General features: G+C 36.3%; 1 protein-coding gene across 1 annotated transcript in view; it reads right to left on the bottom strand.

Moving 5' to 3' along the window:
• Positions 1–351: 351 nt before the first annotated feature.
• Positions 352–24509, bottom strand: part of SLC30A6 (solute carrier family 30 member 6) — a 37243-nt gene continuing 13085 nt past the window's right edge. The window contains exons 6-14 of the mRNA XM_008700253.2: positions 18182–18262; positions 17555–17590; positions 16743–16837; positions 14796–14844; positions 14361–14480; positions 11091–11193; positions 10337–10384; positions 9303–9371; positions 352–3848 (exon numbers count right to left, since the gene is read on the bottom strand). Of these exons, the coding sequence (XP_008698475.1) occupies positions 3348–3848; positions 9303–9371; positions 10337–10384; positions 11091–11193; positions 14361–14480; positions 14796–14844; positions 16743–16837; positions 17555–17590; positions 18182–18262 (1102 nt within the window). The 3' untranslated portion in view covers positions 352–3347. The remainder of the gene's footprint in view (positions 3849–9302; positions 9372–10336; positions 10385–11090; positions 11194–14360; positions 14481–14795; positions 14845–16742; positions 16838–17554; positions 17591–18181; positions 18263–24509) is intronic.

The following is a 24509-nucleotide window of genomic DNA, read 5'->3' as shown; positions in this document are numbered from 1 at the left end:
CTTAATTTCATCATTTAAAAAAAAAAAGGGAGGAGGATGCCAGGAAAATGAGACCAAAGAAGAGGAGGAAGCGCGAGGGAGTTTCATTTGACAACATGTGCAATAGTTCTGTGTCTTACTTATCACAAGTACGATTACCAGGTATTTGAAGGGATCTTTTGTTTATCCTTGAGTTCCCTTTGGTCTCAAGAATAGGACACAAAAATTGATATACTGTGTGCATATTTCCTTAATACAGTGCCTGGCATGCATTGGATGCTCAACAAGTATTTGCTGAATTAAATGAAATGACCAATGAATAGCTATTGAATAAAGAAACAAGCCAAAATTATTTAAGATCAGAGAGAAAACTCCATGTATGTTCTTTATTCAAACAGTGTGGTTCAAACAATTTGGAATGTAAAAAGCATTTCCTTATATAAGAAGCAGATTAGACTTCCAAAAAGATCAGCATACTTTAGTCAAGCAAAAAATTGGCAGTTTACGAGCAGCTGAATCGGAGGCTTGAAATTCAGGACCTCTCCATTTGCTGATACATGTATATAATTCCAACTGTACCTTCAGAGACTAAAGAAGAAAGAAAAATGTAGCCCATTCTTTTGCACCCTAGGAAGCTAAGGGTACCCTGTCCTAAACTTTTCTCCAACACCCCCCAAAATAATCCTTCCCCACAAAGAAAGAAGTCTAAGAAAAATGTTTGATCGTAACAGATTTAAGTCAAGGCAAGTCTGAAATAAACAAAAACCTAAATGGTGTTAGCCTGTAGTTTACCTTCTATTCTCATGGCACCTCAAATTAATGGCTTGGGTGTTGGTGTAGGTAACACTTGGCCTGTATGCTGAGGTAGTCACTGGAAGGACATACTGGGCACAATATTGTTTAGCAAATGGGCATAATCTCTACATTTAGTCATAAAATTTTAGAACTGATAGTTTATAGATCGACTAATTCATTCCCCACCCTATCTTTACAGATGATAAAGCTTAGAGACTTGCCCATGGTAACCAAACTACTTACATAGTTGCAGCATCACGCTCAGAATCCAAATCTCTTGACTTCTAGCCAGTGTTTCTTCCATTACAGTATGGTCTTTTCTCAGACAGGGTTAATTACACTCCATGGAACTTACTCTTAATCACAAGCCATGGGCCAAGTAGTTAATTCAAACTTCTTTCTTTGTTTAGCTTCACATGACTCTGTGGCAAGATTTACTAGTAAGACTACTGCTTTTAGGCCTATGTTGGCCAAGTTTCTTGTTTTCATATCCAGATGCTGGTTGGAGCTCGGCAAATAAAAATTCATTATATAATAACGCATGGACCAATGTCACCTGCAGCAGTTGGCATCGGTAAATTTCAGCAAGTAGAGCCAATTCCTTTAGAACCCACAGGAAATTTCTTAAATAGTGTAGGTGGGTATCAAAGCACCTTTGGTGGGACAACTACACAGGAGTTGCCTCTGAATCGGTATTGAGGAAATAAGCATTTAACATCATGCAGAATTGTGTTCAGTACCTGCACGCTTTAAAAATCCCATAAGAATGGAAAAGACATGCAAAGGGTGGCAGCGCAGACCTCTTGATCATCACTCAGTACACGGCAGTTCAGATTTCATGTATGACCCACTTGGATGAGGTCGATGGAGGGAAAATCATCCTTTAACAGCAGACCAATAATAGGTACACTAATAGTTGGAGAACATAAGACAAAGGACAAGGAACTGGTTGCCTTAGTACATTTTACGAAGTTTCATTTTCCCAGTAGTCAAGATAGTGTGCATTCTATTTCTTCAGCAGGTCACATGCCTGAACAGGGTTACAGATGTTAAAGACAAAGACTGATTCCTCACCATGCAAAAGCTGGGACATGGTCACTTATTACAGGATGACGACCATTCTGCTTGACAGAGGTGGCTTCTTGGGTGTTTGTGATTCCACTATGAAATCGGATTTGGAAGTGTTGCTCATATTTTAAAAAGGATGAGTTGATTGAAGAAACTTACAAATTCTTCAAAAACAAAATCTTCTCTACATAGCTGGCTTATGGCCGGAAAAGTCATAAATCTCCAGGAGTACTAGATTCCAGAAAAGTTGAATCCACTGTCAAAATACCTTTTTAAAACTCTAATTATAAAACTTGTGATAAGAACAAAAACCACCTCAGGTAATTTTGTAATTTGCTGCTTATAATACTTTTTATAAGTAATATTGGCCATGTTGGCAAGTCCTTAACATTTGCATTTGGAAAATAATAAAAAAATAAAATAATCCATATGATTCTCACACTTCATCACAGTTAACAATTTATGATTTTGACAAAGCAAAACAAAATAAGTTAGAAATTACCTGTTAGACATCTAACAATACCGTATTTTATAATCCAGGGTCTATTATGTTTTGGTAAAATTATATAATATAAACTCAAAATTATTTATGCAACTTTGAAAAGATATCAAATCCCATATTATGCAAGGAATTCCATATGTTTTGTAATATATTTGATATATTTTGTTAATAAAATGAGGATTAAAAAGTCAACCAATGAAAAGTTGACAAAAAAGATAAATTCCATCATTATGTCAGTATTTGGATTTTTGGTGTTTGTTTTATTATATCAGTATTTGATTAAATGTAAGACAGAAAACTGGGACTCCTTCATTTCATATTACCAAAGGATCTGGTATTCATTTAAGCAAAATAAAACACTTTGAGAACCACGGACTATTTATAAATGTACTGAAATATTTTAATGAGAAAAACTATAAAAAACGGATAATTAAAATTTTCAAATTATGCTAGACAGAATATGTTCTAAAATTTCTCATAAAAAATTTTGCTTTTCTTTTGCAAGACATAAATCAAGAGGACCTCAAAGAAAAATGTAGCAATTAAGTTTGGAAAAGCTATAAAAGAGACTTTTACTTTTGGAATGGACATTTTTTTTCCTTTCCTAAAATGTATACCATTATTCAAGAAGCATGTTTATAAATTTCACTGAAGAAAAAATTATACTTTTAATAATGTGACAGATCTGCTCCATCGAGTGGTTCTCTTATTGTAAAGATAATGTTATCACACTGCAGTGAACTACAAAACCAAAAATAGCAAAATTCAAATTTAAAGAAACACACTTTCTATAGGAAGCCTATTTAAACCCTATGACATTTAGAAGGTTCTCACAGCCCCAAATACATTTTACAAAAATATAGTTTCATGTAATGTGAACAAACCCATTATTCTCTAACATTTAGAGTAAATGATTGAACAGTCAATGCACAGTTGGATTACTAAATAAATTGGAAGTCAAGGAGTCAATATTTCTCATAAAAATAAATTAAATTACAGTACATCATGGTCTTGGTTGTCCAATTCTATTGTTAGTTCCATACCTACTTGGCATATTTGTAAAACCAGTCCTGAATCCTTGGGTTGCTCCAATTCCTGGAACTCCGAGTCCTTGATTAAGCATGCTAGTATAAGGTGTGTGTCCATGATTAAGACCCAAACCATAAGGTCTTGTTTGGGTGTTCAGCAGAATAACTGGGTTCATGTTTTTTCCAGGGGTGTTAAATGAAAATTCTGGAGGTGGACTACTAGGTTTAGCTGGAGTTGATGTGACAGGGTTTGAATCATCAGTACCCTTTAAAGGAGGCATTGGAATTATGTGATGATCTGAAAAGTTTAGGACATTGGCTGCAACAGGCCCAGATAGTAAGGCAGGTCTAATCCAATCATCCTTGAAAATCTGAACAGTCAAAGTAGACACTAGAGTGTACAGCCTGTTGGTGACATGAGCAAGAACCATTTGTTCGTTTGCATCTCGTCGAATTCTTACATGAACTGATCCAGCCTAAAAGGGGCAAAATCACAGGAAAGAGATTCTTAAAATTATACCACTGAAAATTTCATTAGAAATAAACATTTATGATTTGGTTGTAACTGTTACTTGGTATTTTCTTTATTTTAAATTTTTAAAAAGATTTTATTTATTTGAGAGAGAGAGAGCAAGTGCACAAGCAGGGTGAGGGGCAGAGGAAGAAGCAGAGTCCCTGCTAAGTAGGGAGCCCCATGCGGGGCTCGATCCAGGGACCTGGGATCATGACCTGAGTTAAACGCAGATGGCTAACCGACTGAGCCACCCAGGCCCCCCATATATTATGTTTTTAAAGTAGGTAATAGAACAGTAGGTACAACAATGATTCTATTTTGTTTAAAACACACAGAGACAGAAAAATAGCCAAGAGTAACAGCACTTATCTCTAGAGGATAGAATTATTAAAGGTTTTTATTCTCTTTTCTTTGACTTAGTTGTAAGTTTTAATTTTTCTAAGAATCAGGTACTATTTGCATAATAAAACAAGTAAAAATACATAGTAAATAAAATTAAAAGTCCAGCAGACAGCTACCTGGGTGGCTCAGTCAGTTAAGTGTCCAACTCTTGGTTTCAGCTCAGGTCATGAACTCAGGGCCATGAGATCGAGCCCTCCATCAGGCTCTGCGCTGAACCTGCTTACGATTCTCTCCTTCTCCCTCTGCCCCTCCCTTCTCCCCACTTTCTCTTTCTCTAAAAAAAAAAAAAAAAAAAAAGTCTAGCAGACATTCAATGTTGATTTCTAGATAAACTCAGATTTTCAAAAGAAAAAAAATTATGACAAAGAATAAACTGCACATAAATTAGCCAAGTAGTTGGTTTAGTTACAATGTGTCTGAATCTATGACTTTAGCAGTAGTGAGAGAGTTACTGTCAATCATAAGACAGAGAAAATACAATGCTGAAATTTGACTTCTAGTTTATTATTTTTATGTAAGACAAGTCATGTCTAGAAATGAAGTCATCTTTGATTTCTCCCTTTTCTTGGCCACTACCATCTCACAGTCATCATTAGACAAAACTACAAAAGACACCGTAACCTCTTTCGGTTGGCTATGGAAATTAAAGCAATTAAAAGAAGTGAAAACCATTTCTGTGCAGGAGCCTGAACAAAGTCTGCTGTGACTATGGTGTTTGCATTAATTTATGGCTTCTATGACAACTATTCTTGGCAGTTCAAAAGCTTGTTTTATTTTGTTCTTGGTCTTAATTAGGCACTACATGGGTGCAGGGTTAGATGGCCACGTTCTGAACAGCTGGGTGACTGCATTCTTTGTGTTTATAAGCCACCCAGCTAAATAAACACTTATCTATTGTTTTATTAAGACTGGTAAAATTAAAGCAATGATTGAAAATGAACTACATTTGGGGGTCCCTGGGTGGTGCAGTCATTTGAGCATCTGACTTGGTTTCAGATCAGGTTGTGATCTCAGAATCTTCAGATCAAGCCCTGTGTCAGGCTCCGTGCTCAGTACAGAGTCTGCTAGGGACTCTTCCTCTGCTCCCGTCCCTACTACCTCTCTCTCTCTCTCTAAAATAAAAAAATAAATATTTAAAAAAATGAACTATATTCCTCAAGGAATGTAAATTGGTATAGCCATTTTTGAAAAGTGACTGGCTGTATTAAAAGCTATAAAAATGTGAAAATCCCTTTAAAAAAAAAGATTTTATTTTTAAGTAATCGCTACACCCAACCTGGGGCTCAAACCCAGAACCCTGAGATCAAAAGTTGCATGCTCCACCAACTGAGACAGCCAGGCACCCCAATACGAGTATCCTTTGACTCACAAAAACGACTTCTAAAAATTAATCTTAAGGAATAATCACAAGTCTGTGCAAAGATTATTCCACAAAAATGTTCATCCCAGCTCTTTTTATATGGGAAAAATGGAATACCACTTTGTCCATTGGGGACTGATTAAATAAATGATGGCATATTCATATAATGTAAAACTGCAGCCATTAAAAGTTATGTTGGGATTCCTAAAACATAGCAGTAGTAGTGGCACTTTTTTGAAATGCCCCAAATATCTCCAGAAAAACAGAGAAACTAAGATATTAAGTCCAAAAACCTATGGACAACATCTATAAAAAAAACTAGATAACATGGTTCCCCTAAGACCTGCAAGGTATCAGCATCTGTGCAGGAGGAAGTGACAGGATATCTGACTGACCTAAAAACCTCAAAGCACCTAACCTGTACTTAATGGAAATCTAGGACAGCAAATTTGAGAAAGGCAGCTAGGAAACCGGGAGGGGTTCTACACATTTCAATAATGGGTGAGTACACTGAGTCTGCAGTAAGAAGAGCTGGAGCAGCCTAAGCCCTGTGAGTTCTCCAAAGTAACCAAGCAAAGCTCCCTTCCATTATAAAGCCCCACGTTAAGAACAAACAATTGTGTCTGAATCTCTGAATCCAAATTGAGCAACAGAGTAGAAACAAAGATAAAGAAGTTCAGATATAAATGGGAGGAAAAGAATCAGAAGAAAAAATTTTCACTTCACAGACTCATCAGAAGAGGGAGCTTTAGAACCATAAATTCAAACAAAGTACCCTACACCACTCCTTATTTTAAAGTTCAGGCATCAAAAAGGATGAATACCTACCATTTACATTGACGTGGATGGAACTGGAGGGTACTATACTAAGTGAAATAAGTCAATCAGAGAAAGACAATTATATGGTTTCATTTGTACGTGGAACATAAGAAATAGAGCAAAGGATCATAGGGGAAGGAAGGGAAAACTGAATGGGAAGAAATCAAAGAGGGAGACAAACCATGAGAGACTCTTGACTGTGAAACAAACAGGGCTGCAGACAGGGGAGGTGGGTGGGTGGATGGGGTAACTGGGTGATGAGCATTAAGGAGGGCACATGTGGTGAAGAGCACTGGGTGTTATAGACAACTGATGAATCACTGAACACTACACACCTGAAACAAATGATGTAGTATATGTTGGCTAACTGAATTTAAATAAAAAAAATAAAGTTCAGGAATACAATTTTGCATAAAAAGGAGCAACAGAAAAGGACTGAATCCAAATTGCACAGTTATTATAAGAAAAAACGAGAAGAAGAGATTATGAAAGATCGCCAGAAAGATTTACCTACAAAATAAGAACCATAACCTATTTTTTCCAAACAAGCTGAAAGACATGAAACAAGAATATATACATAAATCAGCATTAGAAAACCTCAGAAATGAGGGGTGCCTGGGTGGCTCAGTCAGTTAAGCATACTGACTCTTGATTTCAGCTCAGGTCTTGATCTCAGAGTCATGAGTTCAAGCCCTGCATTGAGCTCCACTCTGAGCATGCAGCCTACTTAAAAAACACACAAGCAGGGGCGCCTGGGTGGCTCAATCGTTAAGCGTCTGCCTTTGGCTCAGGGCGTGATCCCGGGGTCCTGGGATTGAGCCCGACATCAGGCTCCTCGGCTGGGAGCTGCTTCTTCCTCTCCTACTCCCCCTGCCTGTGTTCCCTCTCTCGCTGGCTCTCTCTCTGTCAAATAAATAAATAAAATCTTGAAAAAAAAAAAGCAACACAAACAAAAAACCTCAGAAAGGAGATGACAGTGACTAACATAACATAATAAAAAATTTTAAAAAAAGAAATGAGATGACAGTGAGAAATAAGAGAAAAAACAATCACTTCAGAAATGAAGACCAAGCTAGAAGGAATACAAAAACAAATAAACGTACAGGTCTACTATAAGAGAAATTAAAGGTGAAGAGAAGGAAAGTTTTAAAAATCAAAGGAAATGAAGAGACAATAAGAAACTGAAAGAAAGTAACAAATATGAAAGAAAGGCAAAGATCCAACATGCTTATAATAGGAGTTCCCAAAGAAGACAAAAAGAGCAAGAGAACAAAATATTAGTAATTAAAGAAAACTTCTCTGAAAGTTAAAAAATTTTTTAAATAAAATTATTGAAAGAATATACTGCATACCTGAAGTAACTAACCCAGAAAGATCAACACTAAGACATAGTCTAGTGAAATTACTGGACTTAAAACAACAACAACAACAACAACAACAAACAAAACCTGTGGGCATTTAGGCAAAGATCAAGTCATATTTAAGAGAAAAAAGAAATCTGACCAGCACAGTAATACTTAGTGACATAGAAAAACTGTTCATGATATGTTATGTGAAAAGAGCAAATTATAAACAGCATGGTCTCATTTTCTTTTCTTTTTTTTTTTTTAAAGATTTTATTTATTTATTTGACAGAGATAGAGACAGCCAGCGAGAGAGGGAACACAAGCAGGGGGAGTGGGAGAGGAAGAAGCAGGCTCATAGCGGAGGAGCCTGATGTGGGGCTCGATATCATAACGCTGGGATCACGCCCTGAGCCAAAGGCAGACGCTTAACCGCTGTGAAACCCAGGCGCCCCCATGGTCTCATTTTCTAAGGAGAGTAAATATAAGAGTATAAATAAGAAAATTGTCATGGCAGGTTTCTCTACATGGAAGGATTATGGCTATTAAAAAAAGTTTTTTCTGAGTACTTTTCTGTGTTTTCCTCATCATTCCTGACACAGGAATGAAACCATGCCATAACAGTCTCTCTGGTAATAGGTCCAAAGTGGATTTGTGAAAATTAATAAAAGGAAACCTTACTAAAATGGGAGTCGGGAGGCCAGAAGGGAGGACCTTTGAGGCCCTACCGCCCCTAGTCAACTGCAGACTCAAGAGGGAGAGAGGTCAAGTCCATACTACTTTAACTACTACTTTATTATATCAGCAGGAAAAAGGAGGCTTTCCTTCTTCCCCCACAACAGCCCAGTCAATAAGAGACTGTCATAACTCAGCAGTGAAAGCCACTACACTTGAACTCCCAGTTTCCTCCACTGGATTTTTCAGTTATAACAGCCCTTTCTACTTTACCCTTTCCTCTATAAAAGAGCATTCCTCTCTTCTGTTCTCCAGACTTGCCTATGGTTTTGCTGTAGCTTGCTTGTCTCAAATTGCAATTCTCTGCTATTCCCAAAAAAACCCTTTTTGCTAGTAAAATAACTGTTTTATTTTTAAGGTTAATATAAAAAATATGGAATTTTATGCTGAAGCAAGTTGTGTTATTGTAACTCTTTAATATGCTCAGCAAAATCTTCAAAAGCAGAACTGCAATTAAAAAAATTGTACTTTTTACTTTTCAGATATTTTCATATTCAGAAATGTGTGACTACAGATTTGTCTTATCTGGACAACCCTATATTAAGAGATCATTAACAGTAGTTTGAAAGGAAAAAAAAATAAAGAAAAATATCCTTCAATTAATCTCAATTAGGTTACTGAATCCATCTACATTTTAGACTCTATTGAACAGAAATGGTAATCGAAGATTCTATAAAAAATTTAAAGAAATGCTCTTTTTAGTTTTAAAAATTATAAACTATGTTGTAAATTATCTAAGTTAATACGGAAAACATACCAATGAGCCAAAACCTAGGGTCCAAAAATGCTCATTTCGAACTTCTAAAACTCCATCCAGGGTGGATACCTAATCAAAAACAAAGAAATAGGATTGATTGTATTTGCCATATCCAACACAGTCAGTCACATTATGGACTTGATCTAAGCCTAGAAATGACATGCATGAGGACCCTCATTAGGCAAGAGTCCCAGACCACTCAAGACATCATTTCTACTTACTTGGTAGTGAGCCAAGACCTTGTATTCTGTTTCTTGTCTGGCCCCATCCCTTCAGAATCAGGTCTTTACCACCTACACCCAGCACCACCTTGTTCAGCAGTGTATGGTTCTTTTCGTGTTGTCAATATGTCATGTATTTATATCCAGCACTTGTGGTATTAGATTTTTCTCCCTTTTGGGGGTCTTCTCTATCATTTCTTTTTCTGCATTCCCTTTTAACAAGTTTTTGCACAACACAGGCTGTTATTTGAATGTCGGTCACAGGACATTCCAAGACCAGATATATCGTGTATGGCCCACTGGTACAACACCGGCTTCACTAGCTGAGACAAGCAGCCAGCTACATTGGTGAAAGTGGCCTTTGTGATACCAATAACCAATAGTTTGAAATACTCTCAAAATCTAAATAATTTAATTATCTATTCCTTCATTAGTAAAGAGGTAGGTATTTATAAAATAAAAAATCTAAACTCACAGATCAATATGTTACATGGTGAAGTAATCAATCAACATGTAAAAGTGGCCTTTGACTTAATCAAAATCCAGGATTTGAATACAGACTCATAAAAACCATAGTATTTACATAGCTAGAAGTATGGGCTCTCGACCATTACCTTCCCTTCCACATTTCTTTCAAGCTTCCAGACTGAGCAATTCCTCAAATTTTTGTACTTTTGTCACTGTGTTGTATCTCTTACCGTGTTATGATAAAAAACACAAACTCCCCTAAAATAAAATCTAGGTAGGGCTGAATAAAGTCCTCTAATTATAAATTAGATTTTATTTACTATTTTACTTACTATTCCACCTTACCTCTCTGATAAGTTTGTCCAACTGACCAATAACATGGGGTGGTGTTGTCTGGAGAAAAAATAAAATAAAATATGAATAACCCAGGGAGATTAAAAAAAATTGCATAGTGGTCCTAAAACTAACAGATTGGGTTATACCAGACTTTGCTTTGTTTGACATGTGTCTTATCATGATTCAGTGAAGAGAGGTTTCTGTTGGCTAAGTGTTAGAAAAGGCATGAGGATAAGACAGAAAGAAAAGCAATGCTTAAAAATATGTTCATCCCCGGGAAGCTATCTTTGTATTCAAGTGCTTGTCTACAGGTGTTCCTATTGTTTAAATACATAGTAATTTGTCATTTTTAATTTTAAATTTGAAGTTTAAAAGTCTCACTAATTCAAGGACAGGAAATAAGAAAACAATCACAACCAGATTACAAAATAGACAAAGCACATTTATTGGGGGGAAAATCAATAGGTAAAAAAAATTTATAAGTAACACTGTTTTCACTTGAAACATTAGAAGCAAAATATTTTTAGCTTATGATTTTGTCTTATATTATAAATATGGGAAGATTTGTGCCTATTTTATGGGCCAAAAGAATTTCATCTGCTTCTTACTATACAGACTTCAAAGATTATTGTTTGACTTTATTTCTGATGGGAACTTCCAGTAGCTAAAAATTTCACAATCTGGTAGAAGAGCACATAGAATTTTATAATCTGGTAGAAAACATGGCTAATATTAAGCACGTGCATTGGAAGAAGACCCTTACCTGCAGTAATACTTTGCCACTGTACACGCTCATGGGATACATAGTGCCAAACGTCATCAGAGCAATGGCTATGGCAGAAGCAGTGTCTACAGCAAAATAATTACTAAAAGGAAAAAACAATTCTAAATCTTAAATGTATGCCTCGTTGAGCTACTTACAATTCAATCTTCCAAAACATTAATTATCTAAAGCAACAGATTGTTCTATCAATACTGGCCACTACTGGCAATGGGAGTGTCTCCAAAACAACAACAACAACAACAACAAACCCCAACAATAACAACAAAATGTTTTCAGAATCCTTTCTTGCCAAAGTTTAGTGGAAAATAATTATGTTAAGCAGTGTGAAGAGATGGTGAAGAAAAAGTGAACATTTCCCCACTATGTATTCTCAATCTACTTGCCAAGTAGAAAGAGTTCACATATATCCACTTGTGGCGACAAATAAAAACCTTCAACTAGTAATTTCTGATACAGAGAAGACTGATGTACTTCATCAGTGATTCTGGCAATTTTCCTGTAAACAACACCTTTCCAATTATTACTACCAAGAATTTCTGAAATTCCCTAGGACTTACACAATGTGAGATTCTACAGGAGTTCGATAGAGGAACATGGCAACACCCATCAGCAGTTCAGACTGTTCTTTAAGAAGACAGACCAAAATGCCCACACTTACAAGCTGATCATGCAGCACTCTTTTTTAAAAAATTTCCCCACATGCTGGGAACAGAAGCATGAGGTAAGACATAGTCGCTACCTTTGAAATAGCAGGAGATAACCATGCAAAGAAAATAAAGCAATTTGGGAACAAAGGAGAAGTCCTACAGGGTATCATGGAGGCACAGAGGAGTAAGCAACAAGCCTCCTGAAGAAGGGATAACCCAGAAGGGCTCAATATAAAAAGAGGTGATATCTGAGCTGAGTCTTCCAAGATGAGTGAGCCAATGGGAAGAAGATATCACAGACAGAGAAAGCAGCAGGTGCAAGTGCATGGAAGTCCTGATACAGCAGGTAAGTATACATGGCTGGATGGCCAGTAAGGGTGGCAGGGGCTTTACCATGCTAACGACTTTTAGTTTCTTAAATATACAAAGAGGAGGACTTTGAAACAGGAAAATACTATGGTCAGACTTGTATTTTGAATGATGATGCTAGTAAATGGAAGATAACTAGAGATGTATGAGACAGAAGACCAGAAGACTATTCTAATTAGACCAAGGAAATGATATGGCCTCAATATGGGCAGCAGCAAGGAGAATGGGAAGGAAGAGACAAATTAAAAAGAAAGATCCAATCAGACTAGCTGACAAGACTGTTATTTACAACAGCCAAGACATGGAAACAACCAAAGTATCCACTGACAGATGAAGGGATAAAAAATGTGAGATACACCCACCCACAGACACACACACGCTGGAATATTATTCAGTCAAAACAGGAAGTAAATTATGCCATTTACAATAACGTTATAGAGAAAGATGAATACTGTTATGATCTCCCTTATATGTGCAATCTAAAAATCAAAACTCATAAGAAACAGACAGTTTTGGTGGCTGTCAGAGCAGGGAATAAGGAGGTGGAAGAAATGGGTGAAGGCGGTCAAAAGATATAAACCTGCAGTTATGAGACACATAAGTTCTGAGGATGCAATGTACAGCATGGTGACTACAGAAACTTAAAAAAAACAAACACAAGACTAGGTGACCATTTAGAACTGGCTTTGGGAGGGATGAGAGGGGAGGAGGGAGAAAGGAGTAGGTTATTCAAGAATGCACTGGAGTTTCTAAAAAAAAATCAAACACTGAATTATCATAGAATCCAGCAATTCTACTTCTGGGTATATGCCACAAGAATTGAAAGCAGGGGGGTGCCTGGGTGGCACAGCGGTTAGGCGTCTGCCTTCGGCTCAGGGCATGATCCCGGCGTTGTGGGATCGAGCCCCACATCGGGCTCCTCTGCTATGAGCCTGCTTCTTCCTCTCCCACTCCCCCCTGCTTGTGTTCCCTCTCTCGCTGGCTGTCTCTATCTCTGTCAAGTAAATAAATAAAATCTTTAAAAAAAAAAAAAAAAAAAAAAGAATTGAAAGCAGGGACTCAAACAGGTATTTGTACACCCGTGTTCCCAGCAGCACTTATCACGATAGCCAAAAGGTGGGAACAATCCAAATATCCACCAATGGATAAGTCGGCAAAATGTGTTATATATGTCAATGGAATATACTCAACCTTAAAAAGGAAGAAAATTCTGACACGTATTACAACATGTATGAATCTTGAAAACACTATGCTTAGTGAAATAAGCCAGACACAAAAGGACAAATATTGTTTGATTTCATTTATAGGAAGTACTTCGTCGAATTCACAGAGACAGAAAGTAGAAGAGTGGTTGCCAGGGGCTGGGGCAAGGAAGCGGGGGGAGTTACTGTTTAATGAGAGTTGAGCTTCGGGTAGGGAAGATAAAAAAGTTCTGTAGATAGATGATGGTGATAGTTATACAATGATGTGAAGGTACTTAATGCCACTGAAGTGTATGCTTTAAAACTGGTTAAAATTTTAGTTAAATGTTATGTATGTTTTAACACAATTTAAAAAAACAATGCACTGGAATAGATGGTAGTGGTATTCCCTGAGATGGGAAATACAAGAACAAACAGTTATGGGGATGGGGAAAATAGGTTCAGCTGTTGTAGACATGAATAGAAGTCAGTAAGATATGCCTTTTGGAATTTAACAGACATCTGGACTAGAAATAAAAGTTTGGGAAACCCAGAGGTGGTAAATAAAAACAAGTAATTGAATGTAATCTCCCAGGAGAGTATGCAAAAGAGGAAAAAGAATAAGGACAGATCTTAATAAATACTAGTATTTAAAGGGTAGTAGTGAAAGAATCATAGGTCATAAAACGCTAAGGTTAAAGCAGGTATAAAATATATTTCCTAAAAGGCTTGCCTTTTAAAAAATTGTTTCACACCTACTTCCTCTTCCTTCTCTTAGCAACAGTAGCAATGGCTTATCTCTCTTTTACTGATTTCTCTGTTTCACTCACCAGGTCAGTTTTCCATTCTGAATTACAGACTATGATGAAAAATACATATTGAATCCAACCCCCTTAATTTTTCAGATGAAGACACTTAAGGACAAGACTTAACAAAGTTACACAGGCCACAGGCAAACATGCTCTATGCTTAATCCTTATCCATCCCCCAGATGCCTTTAAAAGTCAGGCCCCCAAAACGGAAACCATTTGACAGCAATAAAAAATACTTACTTAATTTCAATTAGCATATATGTAATACAAAGAGCAAATGCTCCAGCAAGATCAATCAAAACAAATGGATTCATTCGGGGAAGGAAGATACTGCTAAGTCCTGGAATAATTCCACACAAGCTATGAAGAAACAAAGAGTATTCATTAGCAGAATCCAATGTAATATTGATGAAAATCTTGTAAAAGATAACTTGTATTTCAGTATATGTCTTTTATAGAAAGCAAAGAGGATTTGGGGACAAAGCTCTCTCATTCACAAAGGTCTCATATCACCAATTAAAAAGTAAGAAAAAGTAAAAGAAGAGTAGGAGTCTGATCTGTAAGATTCATGTAGTAACTTCAGCAACGAATAATGTAAGTTCCCATGACAGATGAATTTCTTGTGCACCCCTCTGAAATTATGTATATCATGAAACCCCATACATAACATCTTACCTTCGACTAAGATCTGCAACATGCTCTTGAAGCCAACTCGTACTAGCAGCTTCAAGAAGAAAACACTTAAATTACCTATATAGAAAAATCAAGCACTACCAGAAATTCTTGATTTTCTTAATTAAAAAAAACAAGTTTGGCAATGACTGTATCACATTTTACAAAAGGACATGCTACTCAAATCTAGACCTTTTTCCTCTTTTATGCAGTTTCAACTATTTATATCACCAACCTGAAGGAATTGGTGAGCTACACATGCCACTGTTACAATTAATTTTAAGTTTTAAAGGCTCTTTAATGTAAAGCAGAACTTCCTAACCAGTGTGCTGAGAATGGATTATAGGTAAACCAATTAACTTCCTCAGCTCTCAGAAAGGACAAGTGGGGATCTGGCTACATGCAGACACCTGCCAGTTACTGCCCCTGAACAAGCAGCCTCCAGGCTCAAGCATCCTCTTACACTGATCTCAGGGTTACAGAAATACTCACTTTTTAATGTGTAACATGATGTAAAAAAGATTGGCAAGCTTTATACAAAAGCCATATAGTAGAGCAGTTAAGAGCAGACTCTGATGCCAGAATACCTGGCTTAAAACCCAGCTCTGCCTTAGCTAGATGTGTCACCTGGGGCAAGGGATTTAATTTCTCAGTGCCTCGGTATAAAATAGGAATAATAAAATTATTTACCTCAAACGGTTTACGAAGAATTAAATGGGTTAATCTACATAATGAATTTAGCACAGTGCCTGGCAGATAGAAAGTGCTCAGTATTATTTTCCACTCAAATTTCAACTGTCACAAATATTAATGCTTCTATGAACTTTAAAATCCAGCTAATGAAAATACAAACTAGATAACCTTTCTGGAAATAAGTCTGGCACAATACACATCAATGACTTAAAAAATATTGTATTTCCAACCCATTTACAATTTCTTCTCTGGGGATATATCCTAAAGAAGACTCAGAGATGCATACAAGATATTTGATATAAAAAAGCAGATTGTAGCGTTACTTGTAAAAGGAAAACTTGTATCTTTCTGATCTTTACAGAGAGGTATCATTTCTAAAACGTACCTTCTTAAAATTTCTAGAGTAACCATTATACTATTTTAAAAATTTATAATTTTTTCAAAATAATTCTGGACATTGCAAATATCACTTTAATTTTCTAGTTCATGCAGTAATTCTTAAACTCTAATTCATACAGATACAACTCATGCTTCATAATATTCATGAAGTTGTTTACATTTGAATGGGCAATTCAGAGAGCTTTCTTCTCTTGACTGTCCTAGTGTTCAAGTCAGCGAGTCAAAGTGTGGGTCCGTGCACACAGCCCACTTTTGTTTTTACCTCACTTCTCCAACAATTAGTGATTAAGCTTTTGTGGGTTAGTGGGATTCCAGAACATGGAAATGACTGAAAAATGACAATAATTTTGACTACTGAAGTGAAATATCAGTCTGAATTTTTAAAGACTTGAAAATAAATATTTCAAAACACATATGCTACTTTACAATATATGCCCATCCACCACTGACAGAGAGAAGTTCCTGGGAACTTATTTAATAGAATACAATTATTTGCAAAGAGCACATCAACTATTTGAAGTATACCGATGCTTCTAAAATGCTTGCAATAGGCTTTTCGTAGGTAGGTTATACATCTAAAATCCCATTCATGTTCTTTGGCAAATGTAATTTTTCGTCATATATAACTTAATATATGTCAGTTCTGCCTGTTTTTAAGTAATGTTGTTTTAAAGCTTGAAATAATGAGATTTTGTTTTATAATTCTCTACTTAGAGAAGACCTGAGAACCTCTAGGATAGTTCCCTCTTCTCTTCAGGATAAGCTTTCTTGTTGATTTATAAGTTAATGAAATAAACACAAGCCTTGTTTTTATGGCGATTAATTGGATTATTTATTAATGGTAAATAAAAATCATACCTTCAGAGACATAAGCAAAAGGTTTATTCCGAATAGAAAGCATCGTGAACAAGTTGAAGGAAAGAGCCACAAAAGTACCAACTAATAATCTTCCCCTAGAAAGAATAATAACATTCACCATTATTTTTTTCTTGGTAATACCAATATGCAATTTCAGCACGCAGACAAAGGGATGGGAAGGCAGAACGGCCTGTTTCAGTGGTTTGGGATTTGCAGAGCCACACTCTGCAACTTGCTTTCAAGCTCCATAATCCACGTCCTGTCTATTGCTCCATCTTACACAGGACCAAAACTGACTCAGCATTAACAGTATCTTCTTACAGGTATCTGCTGTTATAAATCCATATAAATGCAACGGTGTTTGGTTTACAGTATACTAGACAGGTCAGAATATCATGAATTAAACTGATCAAAATAGGTGAAGTCCATATATTTGGCACCTATGTGTAGTAGATAATAACAATTCTATCTTTTCTAAAGGTGCTACTAAAAGATTTTGGGCATCAAATTTTAAATTACAGGAGATCAATGGGGCTAGTTTGGTGTGTTGACCTAGGACTGGAAATAATGAGGGACCTAAAGCCAGAGTACAAAGACTTTCTCATGTAATATAAAAACATAAGGGCTTGGCAATCGTTAAGGGTGAGAAGTTGTCTTGGGATTTGGGAATTTTGTTTGTGAAATATCAGAGAAATGTATATTGCCACTTTCTGAACTCTGACATTGGCCAAAGTAATCATTATTCCTAAAATACCACTTAATAACTGGGAATCAAAATAGTAAATTATGTTATGTCAAAAGCAAAATCTCACGTGTGTATCTCGGGCTGCTCCAAAAAGCGTTCTGCACTAAAAGAAAAAAATAATGTATTAAATTAGTTCTACAAATTATGAAATTAAAAAGCCTTATTAAATATAGAATTAATCCAATAAGTGAACAAAATCTTTTTTTAAAATTTATTTAAGTAATTTCTATATCCAACATAGGGCTCAAACTCAAGACCCCAAGATCCAGAGTTGCATGTTCTTCCAACTGAGCAAGCCAGGCGTCCTGAACAAAATCTTTTAATATGATATCCAACTGTTGATTAATAGCAGTGATCACGCAAGGAGACTTACAAATTATCCTCAGTATGTAATATCAATCTTCTCTAAAAAACATGTTTCAATGGGTTTGTAACTCAGCATTAAAACATGTCTGACTGAAGCCTTTTCTTTCATACCTGCCCAAGATTTAGTAGCATCAAAATAGAGTAATAAAAGATGGGTGAAAAGAAGGGAGAAAAGTCTGAAACATGAGAAAGCCATACTATCAAAACTCTAGCACTGTTCATCTTAATTTCATCTTCAAACCAATCCAGTGTTTCATGGATTCTTTCATGTTCCCAAAGGTGACACAGGTGGAATTTACAATGACAGTAACATTGTATACAAATGTACCTTTCTTTTAATATAAACAGAGCTCCCAACTGTGCCAAGACTGTGGAGGCAAATACAGCTAAGACTTCTAATCTTTCAAATCTGAAATCAGAAAATTAATTAGATCAGCACAATTCATAAACCAGTATCTCCAGAACATATTTTCATTCATTTATTTACTCACTCAATTTTCGTACGTGCCTACTATAAGCCAAACATTGTTCAAACAGACTACAGATTTTCTAGAATGAAGATAAACAAAGGACATCACAGATTAAGAAATGAGTGCCTATCTGTACAACATCTATTTCCAGGACCCACTTATGGCTCTTATTTTTCTAGAAATAATTATTATCATAATAACAGCTAACACTTGATTGACCCATCTTGTGTGAGACATTGGTCTAAGTGCTTAACATTATCTCTTTTTTTTTTTCTTTAAAGATTTTATTTATTCATTTGACAGAGATAGAGGCAGCCAGCGAGAGAGGGAACACAAGCAGGGGGAGTGGGAGAGGAAGAAGCAGGCTCACAGCAGAGGAGCCTGATGTGGGGCTCGATCCCACAACGCCAGGATCACGCCCTGAGCCGAAGGCAGACGCTTAACCGCTGTGCCACCCAGGCGCCCCAACATTATCTCTTTTTTAAAAAGACTTTCTTTATTTGAGAGAGAGAGAGCATGAGTGGAGGGCGGGGTAGAGGGAGAGAGCAGGGAGCCTGACGTGGGGCTTGATCCCAGGACCCTGAGATCATGACCTGAGCCTAAGTCAAATGCTTAACCAACTGAGCCATCCAGGCGCCCCCATATTATCTCTTCTAAACTTCCCAACACTTTAGGGAGATTACTTTATACACTTTTTAAAAAAAGAAGAGATAAGGATGGTAACACACAAAAAGGAAAAGTAACTGTTTAGAGTCATATAGCTAGCAAGTGGAGGAGTCAGGTTTCCAAACTTAGGCACTCTAGCTCCAGAGTTCATGATTTTAACCACTGATTATACTGTCTCTCACTGTTACACATAATTGCAGTTAATTATGGCTATGTCTTATAACCCCTAAACTGTCAGCTGGAGGCCAGGGACTGTGGTCCTATTCATCTTAGCTTTTCCCACAACACATAACTTAATGGCATTCAATATTTGTGGCATGTATAAATCCTTGAAATTTCTCAAGGAATTACATATCTTCAGAAAAGATAGTAAAATAATTAAGGATGCTCCTCACATTGCTGTTTGTAATGGGAAAAAAATGTTGGAATCAACAATAGAACATACTATTAAAAATATAACAGAAATTGGGGCGGGGCGCCTGGGTGGCACAGCGGTTAAGCGTCTGACTTCGGCTCAGGGCGCGATCCCCGCGTTATGGGATCGAGCCCCACATCAGGCTCCTCTGCTATGAGCCTGCTTCTTCCTCTCCCACTCCCCCTGCTAGTGTTCCCTTCTCTCGCTGGCTGTCTCTATCTCTGTCGAATAAATAAATAAAATCTTAAAAAAAAAAAAAAAGAAATTGGGGTGCCTGGGTGGTGCAGTTAGTTTAGCCTCCAACTCTTGGTTTCAGCTCAGGTCATGGTCTCATGGTTTGTGAAACTGAGCTCTGCACTGGGCTCCATGCTCAGTGTAGAGTCAGCTTGGAGATTCTCTCCCTCTGCCCCTTCCCCCACTTGCGTCATGCTCTTTTTCTCTCTTTCAAATGACTAAATAAATCTTTAAAAAATATGTAACAGAAATGTACTTATTGACATGGAAAGATATAAGTGAAAGGGTGAGTTATAAAAGAGTACAAAAACAGTATGTAAATGAAGCAAAGTTATTTGTGGAAATTGATAAATTGATATTAAAGTGCACATGGAAATGCAAAGAATGAAGGAAAGCAAAGATAATCTAAAGAACAAAGCTGGAAGATTTACACTGCCAGATGTCAAGATTTATTTCAAAACTATCATAGTTAATACAGTATAGTACTAATGCAAGAATAAACAAATGTACCAAATTGAACAGAAAAGAAAATCCAGAAATAGAATTACATGTTCATAATCACCTAATTTATGTTTATGTCTTAAACATAAAAAAGCAGTAGAAAAAGGATTAATTTTTTCCCGTTTTATCAATTGAACAACTAGATAGAAACAAATGTGCCTTGACCTCTACCTCAACCCATACACAAAAATGAATTCCAGTTTGACTGTAGGTCTTAAATGTGAAAAGTCAAACAAGACTCCTAACTAATAGCAGAATATCCTTATGACCTAGGAGCAGCCAAGATTTCTTGACAAGTACACAAAAAGGACTAACCATAAAAGACTGATAAATTGAATTTATCATTAAAATTAAAATCTTTTCATTTGTGGGAAAAGATATTTATATATAAGAACTTTTACAGATCAATAACAAAAGAAAAAAGGTAACCCAATTTAAAAGTGAGTAAAACACTTAAACAAGCATTTCACAAAAGAGGTAATCTGAACAATTAAGAAACATACGAAGAAAGTCAATAAAAAATAGGAAAAAGTGATCAACTGGTCACCAGGGAAATAATTTAAAACCACAAGACACAACTACATACCTTAGAATGGCTTAAAAAAAAAAAAAAAGGCAATACCAACTGATGTTACAGGCATGAAACAACCAGAACTCTCATATACTGTCAGTGGATTCTGGATGTGTTTGTAGGTTAACCTGATGCAACGTGCTTATGGATGATGTGGGGAATGAGAGACTAATATAGTATTTTGCTTGAAAAACTGAGCGGTGGTACATTTACTGAGATGGGAAAAACTGCAGAGGAATAGGTTTTGGGGGAAGAAGACAAGAATTCTCACCAATATTTAAGACACCAATTAGATATCCATGTGACACTGTAAAGAAGGCAGTCTGAAACAAGATAGATCTCAGGGCTAAAGAACTGGAATCTGGAATTACTAAATATAGATGATATTTCAAGCTACGTGATTGACTGCAATTATACTCAGATGTTAATTTTATTGTTTAATTGCTCCCTCCTTTCTTGTTCACTCTAAGTAAGTGGGCCAAAATAGGAGCTATCATGTCCTTGTCTTCTGACCACAGTATCTGATCTAAAGACTAATATCTGTTCCAAGCTGGACCAATCAATAGCTCTTTCTCATGATTTTTTTTCTTTTTTTTTATTTTTTTTATTTTTTATTTTTTTTTATTAATAATGATTTTTTTATTATATTATGTTAGTCACCATACAGTACATCCCCGGTTTTCGATGTAAGGCTCGATGATTCATTAGTTGTGTATAACACCCAGTGCACCATGCAATATGTGCCCTCCTTACTACCCATCACCGGTCTATCCCATTCCCCCACCCCCCTCCCCTCTGTAGCCCTCAGTTTGTTTCTCATAGTCCATAGTCTTTCATGTTTCATTCCCCCTTCTGATTACCCCCCCTTTCTTTATCCCTTTCTTCCCCTACTGATCATTCTAGTTCTTATGTTCCATAGATGAGAGAAATCATAATGCTTAGTGAAATAAGTCAAGCAGAGAAAGACAACTATCATATGATTTTTTTCTTTTTTTTTTAAAGATTTTATTTATTTATTTATTTGGGAGAGAGAATGAGAGAGCACAAGCAGAGGGAGGGGCAGAGGAAGAGGGAGAAGCAGGCTCCCCGCTGAGCAGGGAGCCTGATATGGGGTTTGATACCAGGATCCTGGGATCATGACCCCAGCACAAGGCAGATGCTTAACTGACTGAAACGCCCAGGCGCCCCTCTTTCTCATGATTTTCTTAACTAGATTTGGGGAAAAGACTTTCCTTCTCTAAGATGAAGGTAAGAAGGTTCCAAGTTAAGGTCTTGTTAGGAGTTTTTCCAGGATGGTGGGGACAAGTGGTCTGAGAAACTAAACCTGACATGCAGAGAAAAGCAGGCCTGAGAGGTAAGAGAAAGACAATGTCCTGAGTGTGCTAGTTCCTATGCCAGTTACCTCAGTCTTCCCACGTTTTGATTATATAAACTATAAAAGTTCCCATTTCCCCCCCATACTAGTTTGAGTTGGATTTTTGTCACTTACAACCAAAAGCCTTAACTCAGAGTCACAGATTTCTATATACAGATATCTATATATACCTTATAACTGATTATCATAGTAATAGTCAAACTCTATCAAATCTCAGTGACATTTATGAATATCTTCACTTTGCATTAAAATTTCATGTTTACTTTGCTCCCTTGTTTAAGTAAATAAAACCTGATTTTGTTCAAAAGACTAAGTCTGGTCCAAAAGTTTATTTGCTTCTTTAGATGGGAGAAGATATTTGGAAATGATATATCTGATAAGGACTTAGTATCCAAAATATATAAAGAACTTATACAACTCAAGACCCCCCCCAAAAAAATCCAATTAAAAATGGGCAGAAGACATGAACAGACATTTCTCCAAAGAAGACATACAGATGGCAAGGGACACATGAAATACTCAACATCATTTATCATCAGGGCAATGCAAATCAAAACCATAGATGAGATATCACCTAACACCGGTCAGAATGGCTAAAATAAAAAACACAAGAAACAACCAGTATTGGTGAGGATGTAGAGAAAAAAGAACCCTCGTGCACTGTTGATGGGAACGCAAACTGGTGCAGCCACTATGGAAAACAGTACGGAGGTTCCTCAAAGAATTAAAAATAGAATTACCATATCAGCTAGTAATCATACTACTGGGTATTTATTCAAAGAATACAAAAACACTAATTTGAGAAGATATGTGCACCCCTATGATTACTGCAGCATTATTTGCAATAGTCAAAATATGGAAGCAGCCCATATGCCCATCAATAAATGAATGGATAAAGACAATGTGGTGTATGTATATACATATATATAAATACACACACGACACACAGACACACACACGCAATGGAATGTTGCTCAGGCATAAAAAAGAATGAAATCTTGCCATTTCCAACAACACGGATGGATCTAGAGGTTATAATGCTAAATGAAATAAGTCAAAGGAAGACAAATACCATGCGATCTCACCCACATGTGGAATTTAAGAAACAAAATAAAGAAAAAAAAGAGACAAACCAAAAAACAGACTCTTTACTACAGAGAATAAACTGGTAGTTACCAGAGGGGAGGTGGGAGGGGGGATGCGTGAAACAGGTGAAGGGGATTAAGAGTACACTTATTGCGATAAGCACTTAGTAACGTATAGAATTATGAATCACTATTGTACAGCTGAAACTAATGTAACGCTATATGTTAACTATATTGGGATTTTTAAAAATAGAAAAGAAAACAAAAGAAGGAAGGAAGGAAGGAAGGAAGGAAGGAAGGAAGGAAGGAAGGAAGGAAGGAAGGAAGGAAGGAAGGAAGGAATGACAAGTGTTGGAGAGCTAGCTAGCGGAAATGGAAAATAGTGCTGCTGCTGTGTATGGTGGTTCCTCAAAAAGTTAAACTGGAATCACAGAATATGATCCAGGGATCAGTATACACCCAAAAGAGCTGAAAGCAGGGATTCAAACAGATACTTGTACTCCAATGTTTATAAAAGGATTACTCACAATAGCCCAAAGGTGGATATAAATCAAATGTCCATCAACAGAAGAATAAACAAAATGTCATATATACATACAATAGAAAATTATTCAACTTTAGGAAGTAATGAAATTCTGACGGGTTATAACACAGATGAAACTTGCAAGCATTAAATGAAATAAGCCATACTCAAAACGACAAATATTGTGTGATTCCATTTATATGAGGTACCCAGAACAGGCAAATTCATAAACACAGAAAGTAGAATGGTGCTTGCCAAGGGCTGAGAGATAAGGGAATAGGGAGTTATTGTTTAATGGGTACAGAGTTTCTGTTTGGGAAGGGAAAATATTTCTGGAAATAGATAGTGGCAATGTTCTCACAACACTGTGAAGGTACTTAATGCCACTGAGTTGAACACTTGAAAATGGCTAAAATGTTAACTTTTATGTTACATACATTTTACTACAATAAAACCCCCCACAAACTTAAAAAGAAATTTTCTTTCAAGTTGTCTCCTGGAAACGGAAGGGAACTCCTTTTTTCCAATACACTAACAAAAACCTCTAATATAAAAGATTATTTTCCGACTTTCAACTTTTAGTAATTTCTAAAACTATAGAAACAGAATCTCAAATTTTTTGTTAGCCCATTGCTATCACAAATCCAGTCTTAAGATAAAAATATATCTCTACCACTACATTAATGTTAAAATATATCACATTCACTCTAACTTTTACAGGACACACCTATAGGAAAATCCTTTGTACTTTCTCTAACTAAATATAAGGGATTACCAAAATATTAAAGAACTTAATGTGAACATTTTATGTTAATA

Source organism: Ursus maritimus, unplaced genomic scaffold, assembly GCF_017311325.1.
Source record: "Ursus maritimus isolate PB19 unplaced genomic scaffold, ASM1731132v1 scaffold_6, whole genome shotgun sequence".
NCBI classification, from domain to species: Eukaryota; Metazoa; Chordata; class Mammalia; order Carnivora; family Ursidae; genus Ursus; species Ursus maritimus.
This window is presented reverse-complemented; position numbering and strand designations above follow the sequence as displayed.